Raw genomic sequence first — 9,704 nt, 5'->3', positions numbered from 1 at the left:
TGTGCGTTAACAGGTACACTGGTTTCATATTGATTATTTATCCTACGTCACTGAATCCATATCCAAACCATGTATACTGTTGTACGAGTGAAAATTAAAATATTTGTTCAGATTGCTCAGTGAAGTAGTTCCAGTCACCTGATCACCATAGAAATGTAACTACTCATGTTAATAATAGCAAAACAAACATTTGGGAAGCAATAAAAAAAATTATAATCATACATTTTTAGTCAAAGGCAAACAACGCAGACCTGGTTTTGGTTTGTTAAATGCTGTTTAATCATTCTGCTTCTATCATTATTCTACATGTTGAATTAGTTACCTTTCCAAGGGCAGTGTGCATGCTGAGACTGCCCACAGGACCCTCTCATTTACCTCAGCATTATCTACCAGGGTCATTAGATCGGTGCTTATCCAATAAAATATCTCAATAGAGCTATGTTTATTATTACAAACAATATGATGAATACAGTTTTAACTAAAGCAGCAAAGAAAACTTAAATTACAAAACTTTACAACAGGAAACATGGCCTGAATGAATGTACAAATTTACTTTTAAAGTATAGGTTTGGTGGCTCATAATTAGTGAAGAAAAGCAGTATTAATTGTTTCACCTCAATATAGTAATACAGTGTTATCTTTCATATTCTGAGAGGACGAGCTTAATTTTGCCACTCCCATCAAAACCTTTAACTTATTGACGGTTGTCTTACAGTAAACGGAGTTATTTTAACCGAACGCAGAACCACAACACCAAACGGTCACCAGGGAGCTCAATATGGTGAATATTCATAACTCACTGTTCATCTCCAAAAACACTAGCGGTTACACTGAAGGACTTAGCTATGGCAAACATGACTGTCCCTGAAAGATCTGCGCTGAACAGTGTAGGAATGACCTACAAAGATCAGAAATGACCAATAATGTTGGAACTTTACCCATTGTGTAACAGTTTAGAACATATAAAAGTGCAAAAACTGACTCATACACCTACACCGCAGAAGCACAACAGTATGTACCGAGTTTTAAAATATAAATCTGGACTTTCTGAATTTGTGACACTTCAGTATAGTGTCCTGTTTAAATTTAAATGCCTGCTTCACTGAGAACCAAACCCCCCCCCCCCCAATCAGCCAGCTGGTAACAAATACTTCCTTAAATGTGGGAATATTGGTATGCATTGTATCTCTGAAAGGTTACTGGAGATGAACCGTAAAGCAGCTTTTAGCTTAAGAAGAATGTAAAGCAGCTGATCAGTGTACTTCAAACTTTAGAAACAGATCTCGATCCTGGATGTTTTAGGACTGGGGAGTTTACTTTTACTTTAATCAATAATATTGGTCACATCAATGGACGAGATGGCGGTGTGGCCACGAGACACGTGCGGAGGGAGTGAAAATGGGTACACAAGATCGGAAGGCTGAAACTCCGCTTCGGAGCGTTTGCCGAGTTTGGAAGACAAAGGATTTACCAGCCTGATTCATCACTGAACACTGGCTGTTCTATTAGCACAGCGCTCTCCAGTTTAAAGTCCAGGATCACAGGATTCTTTTTGAATGCAGAAATAGCAGACGATGTAACTCCGCTGGATCTAAACGATCAGCCACCACCTCATGGCAGTGATGCCAGTGAAAGGAAATCTCCCCCACGAATCTTGTGCTCGTCCCTCGGTGTCTTCTAAAAGACATCTAGGTCAAACTCACCGCTGAGGCACACCGTCAGCCACCGGCATTGCAATTCGTTCCAGAGGTCAAAGTCGGACGCATTCTGACATAGTTTCCCATGGTTTCTCATGCTCCGTTGGAGAGATGGAGCTACACCTGACTTTGAAGCCAGTTCCTGGGGTCGAGCTTGGCTCTCAGGGTCCTCAGACTCCGCCGGGCGCCAGTCTGCCGGGAGAAGGCGAGGTCGGACTCTGGGCTGTTGCTGCCCTCGCTGGAGCTGTTGCTGGAGGTGGAGGTGGAGCAGGAGAGAGGCGCCTGGGAGGGCCGCGGGGTGGCGCCTCCCGCCGCCGGGCCCTGGCAGGAGCAGGCGTAGCCGCGGGCACGCAGCGTGGACAGCTTGGCGTCCAGGGAGAGCGTGCGGGGGCGGAAGCGGCCGGAGGGGATGGGGGAGAGGTCGCAGGGCCAGGCGTGGGCCGAGCGGGGGCTGGCGCTACGGGGGCTGTCGCCGTCCGACGTCAGGCTGGCGTGGGAGGAAAGCGGGCCGGCCGAGCGGCGGGGGCGGGGGCTGCGGGTCTGGCGGCCGTGCAGGCGGGGGCCGGGTGAGTGGGGGGAGGCGCGCGGGGGGCGGCGGGGGGAGCAGGACGGGCTGCCGGGGACTTGATCCTCGAACATGGACATCCAGTGGGGCGGGGCCTCGAGCTGAGCCCGGAGGTCAAACTCCTCGAGGCGTCTCGTCAAGATATCGGTGACGGCGCTGATGTCATCTGAAGCGTCAATAACTGGAGGAGATACAAGATGATGTTACTCACGATTTTTAACACTTTAGTCACGTCCAATTCCCAGTGTAAAATCCCGACCGCAAGATGCCCTAGACATGCAAAATCACATCAATGGAATCTGCAACCGGATCTTCTTAAATCCACTGATTATCACACAATATGATCAAGGGTCACAGCAGTGCGAGGAAGGGAAGTAGGGAGAGATGTTCGCTCCATTACACAACAACACCATGCAGGACGCTGGGCTGGCAGACACAGCACTGACCCATGCAAGAGAAAGAGAGAGAGAGAGAGAGAGAGAGAGAGAGAGAGAGAAAGAGAGAGAGAGAGAGAGAGAGAGAAAGAGAAAGAGAGAGAGAGAGAGAGAAAGAGAGAGAGAGAAAGAGAAAGAGAGAGAGAGAGAAAGAGAGAGAGAGAGATCCAACCACCCAGCTGTCACTTCCACTTGGTGGAGGATGCAGTCTGCAGACCTGCTCACTCCTTCACCTGCTCATCCCAGAAGCCACAAGCTTCTAACCAACGTGCGAGCTTCATCGGCACTGTGTTCAAAGCCAGGAGCGCCCGCTCGCAGCAGCAAATCGGCTGGGTGAACGACGTCCTTACGACTGCGTGCAGCAAAGGACAACGGCAGGCAGGGTTGGGGAGGGAGGGCCGCGGGTCAGAGCACAACCGAAGCAGCGGGGGCGGAGTCTGGAAAACGGGGGCGGGAAGCTCGTCCCTGTCCTGAACAACAAGCGTCCCGGTTACTTCACCTGTCGCTGTAATAGGAGGTGAGCAGAGCGCGGATCTCGGCAGAGACAGCGTTATCCTGCAGCAGGAGGCCCTCGCCGGACGGGGGAGTGGGCGGAGGGGCCGCTGCCGGGGGCGGAAGGTGGAGGGGGGCGAGGGGTCATCAGCAAAAGGGCAGTGGGTGTGGTCAGGTGGACGGGGTGGGCGGGGTTGTATGCGTGTTGCATGGTGATGCAAAATGTGGGTTGGTTTTGTGTTTGGGTGAATGGACAGCAGGAAAACGATTACATGCGGCAACGATTCGATGCGTTAAATGATAAAAGGACAAACAGACAGAAGGAAAAAGAAGATATAAATGTATGGCGATGGGAGGAGGAAAAGAAAAATGGCGGAGACGAAGCCAAAGCGACAAAGGAGAAAAAAGAGGGAAGAGACAGGGGGAAAAGAGACAGAGAGATTCAGCGTGTCAGAGACAGAAATCCTTTCATGTAAAGTGAACAGGCGGACTGCCTTCCTAACGACAATCAGAACAACAGTGGTGGGGCTAGAGGTGGAGCTCAGCTAAATGACGGGGACCGTTCTCCATCGTGACGGTGTCCCCTCGTTCCCAGACATGAGACATCTCTCCGTCCAGCACGGCTACTCCGTTACTTCTGTCCCCCACTGAGAGCGACAGCGGTGGGAGGGCGAGAACGTACCCATCTCGTGGTAGAGAGAGCCCTGTTTGGCTGGAACGAGGGCGGGCTTGCGCGGGGAAGGCAGGTCGATCTTCATCAGGTCGTCGCAGCACTGCTTCCACTGGCCTGTAGGGGGCGACAAACGCTCCGTCAAAAACAGCGCGCACGGAACGGGCTCGGCCTTCGCTCCAACACTCCGCGTCGACTCACTCATGTCAAAGAAGTGTTGCCAGAACGCCTCCATCCAGCGCTGCGTGTCCTCACGACTGTCGGCCGTCAGAGTGTGCGTCACCTCCTCGCCACCGTAGCGGTTACTCACGCACACGCTCTGCGCTTTGCTGTGCGTGTCTCTCTCTGCGGCTCGGATGCGCGTTTCCTGAGGCGCGTGCGCACGTACGTCAGGTTAATTCAGGGACTCGCGGGCATGTGAACAATTTTACTTTAAATAGTGAGTATGTTTTAACATGAAAGTATTTACAGGCTGGTAAAATGACATCTGGAGTGGATATAAACGAATGTGCTAGTATAGTTTAGATGGAGAGCTACGCAGCACAAAGTTTTCATATTAATTGTGAAAACGCTGATGCAAAGGTATGTAAAGGCGTCTTGACTTATTGAGAATCGCATAGTCATCTCAGTTGTATCCTCAAATGGACATTCGGCAGTTCGTTGTATGGCCACTAGGTGGGAGTAGAGGATCGTCAGTACTAACAGCTCCCTTTACAACCAGCCCGGGTCTCAAACTAATGTGCTGTCACAGAAAACCCATCAGGCAGTCTACAGACTATTTCTTTGTACATATACATATGACACACAAGGAAAATACTTCTCAGGGGCTCACTGGGACAAACAGCTCTTCATAAGAAACTGTGAAGTAATGGTTGACAACTCAGAATTTGTCACCGTCTAGGCAAGGGAGACAATGACTTAATAATCTCCACTTGGTAAGAGTTGCTGGTTCTAACATGTATAAGAACGTGTTCTGGTTTGCACTCACACTCACTTTGTTAACGGCAATAGTTAGTAATGGCTCAACGTTAGCCTCAATGTCTTCTTGCTGCCGGTAACAGAAGAGGTTTGTTCCTTTCAGGACACCGTAGACGTTTGTCCATTCTTGAGGCTCCCCACCAAGCTAGACAAAAAAACAGAACTAATGTCAGAATGGAGGCGTGTGTGTGTGTGTGTGTGTGTGTGTGTGTGTGTGTGTGTGTGTGTGTGTGTGTGTGTGTGTGTGTGTGATCAGATTTCACCTTAACCTGTAGGCAGCCACTCATCATCTGTTGGGTCATACAGTGGGGCTGAGCTGCCAGGCGACAACACACACTTCCATAAAGTGGCAACCAATAGGAGCACTCCTCTGTAGAGAGAGAGAGAAAAAAGATTTAAAAAAAGAGAAAAAGATTAAGGTGAGATGATTCTGGCAGGTGCACACTGGTATATCTCTATCTGGTGTAAGAATGAAACCTTTTAGAACTGGTCTACCGTTCCACTATGAAACCATTACAAAGTGTGTGTGATATAATCGCTAGGGCCGCAGGCCATTCCAGCATCTGCTGTTAACATGTCTGGAGTGTCACATACACACACTCCCATTAAGCAGAGCTTATGAGCAATTTACACTGTGTGACCCTGACATAATAAATCAAAAGGACACCTGCTCGTGCGTACACACACACACACACACACACACACACACACACTCACTCACTCACTCACTCACTCACTCACTCACTCACTCACTCACTCACTCACTCACTCACTCACTCACTCACTCACTCACTCACTCACTCACTCACTCACTCACTCACTCACTCACTCACTCACTCACTCACTCACTCACTCACTCAAATCAGAAATTGCATGCTATCATTGCTGGATTGCCTCCAATAGGCACATAACAAGCGTGCCACAAAGCCAATCTATTCTAAATGACTTTGTAGGATCACATAATAATAAAGCTGAAGTGTTACAATCTCCTGATCAGACCAATCTAACCTTTCTGAATCACGCAAGATGAGAGAGGGAACAAGGGATCTGAGGATGAAGGGGAGGGGAGGAGAGGTGAAGGAGAGAGAAGAGAGAGAGGGAGAAAGGAGAGAGAGCAAGAAGGAGAGAGGGAGAGAGGGTAAGAGGGAGGAGAGGTGAAGGAGAGAGGGAGGAGAGGTGAAGGAGAGGGAGAGGTGAAGGAGAGAGGGAGAGAGGGTAAGAGGGAGGAGAGGTGAAAGAGAGGGAGAGGTGAAGGAGAGAGGGTAAGAGGGAGGAGAGGTGAAAGAGAGGGAGAGGTGAAGGAGAGAGGGTAAGAGGGAGGAGAGGTGAAGGAGAGGGAGAGGTGAAGGAGAGAGGGAGAGAGGGTAAGAGGGAGGAGAGGTGAAAGAGAGGGAGAGGTGAAGGAGAGAGGGTAAGAGGGAGGAGAGGTGAAGGAGAGGGAGAGGTGAAGGAGAGAGGGAGAGAGGGTAAGAGGGAGGAGAGGTGAAAGAGAGGGAGAGGTGAAGGAGAGAGGGTAAGAGGGAGGAGAGGTGAAGGAGAGGGAGAGGTGAAGGAGAGAGGGAGAGAGGGTAAGAGGGAGGAGAGGTGAAAGAGAGGGAGAGGTGAAGGAGAGAGGGTAAGAGGGAGGAGAGGTGAAGGAGAGGGAGAGGCTGGCAGGTGGCTCACCATTGCCGATAATGTTGAGGTCGTGTGTGCGGAAGCTGTCTTGGATGTGAGCGAGGGAGAGCGTGGTGTGAGCCAGAAGGTGGTACTTTGGACCACTGTGAGTGCACACACACACACACACACACACACACACACACACACACACACACACACACACAGAGAGAGAGAACAAACTATAATAGAGCAGACGTAGCTATGCATACGTAGCTCTCAGTAATTCTACATTTTCTGAACTGGCGAAACTGATATACGAGAAACTTATTTAGTCCTGCACATAAACACTTGGCTGCCCCCTATCCTGCACAGCGCCGCCCTGCTGGTGCGTTAGACTCACGGCACGGGTGGGGTGGGCAGCAGCAGAGGGGCAGCGCTGGAACCGTCACCCCCCGGGCTGCCGGCGCCGGGCTCCAGGGAGGCACGGGTCCTCCGGCCCGAGGAGCGTCCCAGGGAGGAGCTGAGCTTGCTGGCCAGCCGGCGCGGCGTGGAGCCCCCGGACGCATCGTCCTCCGAGCAGCAACTGTAGAGCTGCACGCGTAGCTCGAAGTCTGGGCCTGCCTCGCTGCTGTGATACCGCCACACACACACACACACACACACACACACACACACACACACACACACACACACACACACACACACACACACACACACACACACACACACAATTACCAGGTGGCTGCTTATTTGCAGAGTTTTCCAATGCACAGGAAAGCAAAGCATTTCATGTTCATGACGTACACCAACACGCTTGTACATGCAGGAACAGGGCGATAAACCACTTGAAGTAAATATAGTCACTTCCCCATTTGCTACACAGAGGGTGGTATGCTTAGCCTAGTGTATATGGACGTGATTCTTTAACCCAGATCCAATCTAAATTTAACGAGGGTCCTGTAATCAGAAGTGCCCCACTACGGGAACTGATCCTGCCTGAGAAATAGGTCACACCTAAACATACTCTCTCACACACACACACACACACACACACACACACACACACACACACACACCCGGCACTGTAAACACACCGTAAACAGAGTGGCTTTAAAATTCTGGCTTAATCCACCTACATACACAGTTCAACTTTAGGCGATTTGTAATTCTTTGATACAAACACACATACAGTTTATGTTAACACAGTGGAATGGAACCTCATCACCAAATTCATATTCTAAATATTTCCACGAGTGGGGATATACAGTGTGCACACTGATAAAAAACCAAACAACACATATACACACACACTTACAAGACTATAGTGTTGTCAAAGCAGATGTCCGTGAGGGTTCTGTCCACCATTACCATATCTGTGTCAAAGATCTCCCCTCCCAACTGCAACAGGCAGAATACAGCACAGCGGTGCAGTTCTGAAGAAGAGAGAGAGAGGGTGTGAGAGAGAGAGAAAGAGAGGGTGAGAGAGAGAGAACATGAAGCAAGCAGACCAGCGTAGGTGAGGAGCAGCTGGTTTGAGACATGGCCGTGTCCTCCCGACGCACCTGCAGGCTGTAATGCCTTCAGACAAACGCAGAGCAGTGAGGGGGGGGGGGGGGGGGGGGGGGGGTGGGTGAAGTTAATAATAAATAATAATAATAATAATCTTTATTTGTATAGCACCTTTCATACATACATGCAACTCAAAGTGCTTTACAGTATAAATAAAAAAACATTAAAAGGAGATAAGACAAAAAGAAAATGTTAAAAGAAATTAAAGATAAAATATAAAAAGATAAAAAGTAAAGTAAATAAGATAGAACTATTAAGATAATTAGATTTAGAAAATAATAGACAACATAATGTAATAAAGTAAATAAGATTGAGAGTTTCTTAACTAAAGAAACTAAGTTGATGCAAACGTCATGTCAAAATCACAATTTACAATGAATGAAGTTTTAAATCGCTAGGTGGCATTTTAATTGTTTCTATACATTACTCATTTGTCATGTCAGTGCCTGTGGCATGTTTTTAAGTCTTCTTTAAAAAAATATAATTCAAAATATTTTCATCTTATGTTGCTCATGTAGTACCATATAGGTTTGAAATTATGTGTGGATTTTTGGTAAACATTTAACACAATGGAGATTGACTAACAATGTAGATTTATTCCCCTAAATCGCTTAAGCACTTAGTATATGTTTAAAAATGTCAGCTTCATATATAATCACAGTCACTTCCTGCTGCTTCATAGCGTCAGTCATGTTCTGCGATATTCTGAGGTTTGTGTGGGTATCTCTGATTCACTCAGTGCATCATCCTCTAAAAGAGACATTAAAGATGAACGGTGTGCCGCATGATAATGGGTCTGTACGTGCTATTAACAGTGTTGGGAACGTTACTTTAAAAAAGTAATTAGTTATAGTTACTCACTACTTGTTCAAAAAAGTAACCGAGTTAGTAACTAAATTACTCTATAATAAAAGTAACTCGTTACCAGGGAAAGTAACTATTTGCGTTACAGTAAAAAAAAAGTTATATGCCGATAAATAAGGATTTTTTTTGAAAAAGCAGTTTTCACAGTGAGTCGAAATGAGTAGATCAGAAAGGTGTTTAATTTTTAATATTTATTGCACATCCACAGACCAGTGCAGGATAAAATCCTTTAAAATCCCAAATCTTTGTAAAAAAAAAAAAAAAAGCAAAAAAAAAAAAAAAAAAAAAAAAAAAAGTAAACAGTTACACTATATAAAGTGCATTTACATCTATCAAATTAAATTAAATTAAATTTAAAAACCTGAGACAACTGGTTTGTTCACAACAGAAGTAAACTTAACAATAAAACCTCTATCCTTAAATAAATCAAATACCCAGTCTGGTAGACATTCAGGAACTTCAAGTATTTTTCTTAAATAATGTTTATATCGCCACCTTGAAAATGCAAATTTTTCTTCGGGTTGCTCCTGACTCGCCATTTCAGCCTCTTCTACGTTTGTGTCGCGTGCAGGCATGAAAATGGGTCAGGGGTTAAAAAGGTGAGAAGACCGGGGGGCGGGGCATGTGACGTCATGGGGATACGGCGACGGGGCGTTGACATGTGACGTCATGGGTATACTGCGACGGGGGGGGGGGGGGTGGGATGGGGGTGGCTGCTGGTGTACGGGGGTACAGCGACAGGTGATGCCAAATATTACGGAGCTCGTAAGGTGACGTCATGTAAAAAATATAATAACGCGTGGCCACGACTTACTAACGCGTGCGAACAAGATAAT

At 47.4% G+C, this 9,704-nt stretch overlaps 1 protein-coding gene across 4 annotated transcripts in view; it reads right to left on the bottom strand.

Annotated features, from left to right (window-relative positions):
• Positions 1 to 121: 121 nt before the first annotated feature.
• The window catches only part of rtkna (rhotekin a), a 56,388-nt gene continuing 46,805 nt past the window's right edge, over positions 122 to 9,704 (bottom strand). For 3 of the 4 annotated variants that reach the window (XM_076997641.1, XM_076997642.1, XM_076997643.1), the window contains exons 5-12: positions 7,751 to 7,868; positions 6,836 to 7,063; positions 6,502 to 6,596; positions 5,100 to 5,206; positions 4,853 to 4,981; positions 4,060 to 4,225; positions 3,871 to 3,975; positions 122 to 2,443 (exon numbers count right to left, since the gene is read on the bottom strand). In XM_076997641.1, the coding sequence (XP_076853756.1) occupies positions 1,815 to 2,443; positions 3,871 to 3,975; positions 4,060 to 4,225; positions 4,853 to 4,981; positions 5,100 to 5,206; positions 6,502 to 6,596; positions 6,836 to 7,063; positions 7,751 to 7,868 (1,577 nt within the window). In that variant the 3' untranslated portion in view covers positions 122 to 1,814. Of the gene's footprint in view, positions 2,444 to 3,195; positions 3,299 to 3,870; positions 3,976 to 4,059; positions 4,226 to 4,852; positions 4,982 to 5,099; positions 5,207 to 6,501; positions 6,597 to 6,835; positions 7,064 to 7,750; positions 7,869 to 9,704 lie in introns of all 4 variants that reach the window. The other variant, XM_076997645.1, reaches the window with a different exon arrangement.

This window comes from Brachyhypopomus gauderio, chromosome 3, assembly GCF_052324685.1.
Source record: "Brachyhypopomus gauderio isolate BG-103 chromosome 3, BGAUD_0.2, whole genome shotgun sequence".
Classification (NCBI taxonomy): domain Eukaryota; kingdom Metazoa; phylum Chordata; class Actinopteri; order Gymnotiformes; family Hypopomidae; genus Brachyhypopomus; species Brachyhypopomus gauderio.
Note: the sequence above shows the minus strand (reverse complement) of the source record. Positions and strands in the feature narration are given on the sequence as shown.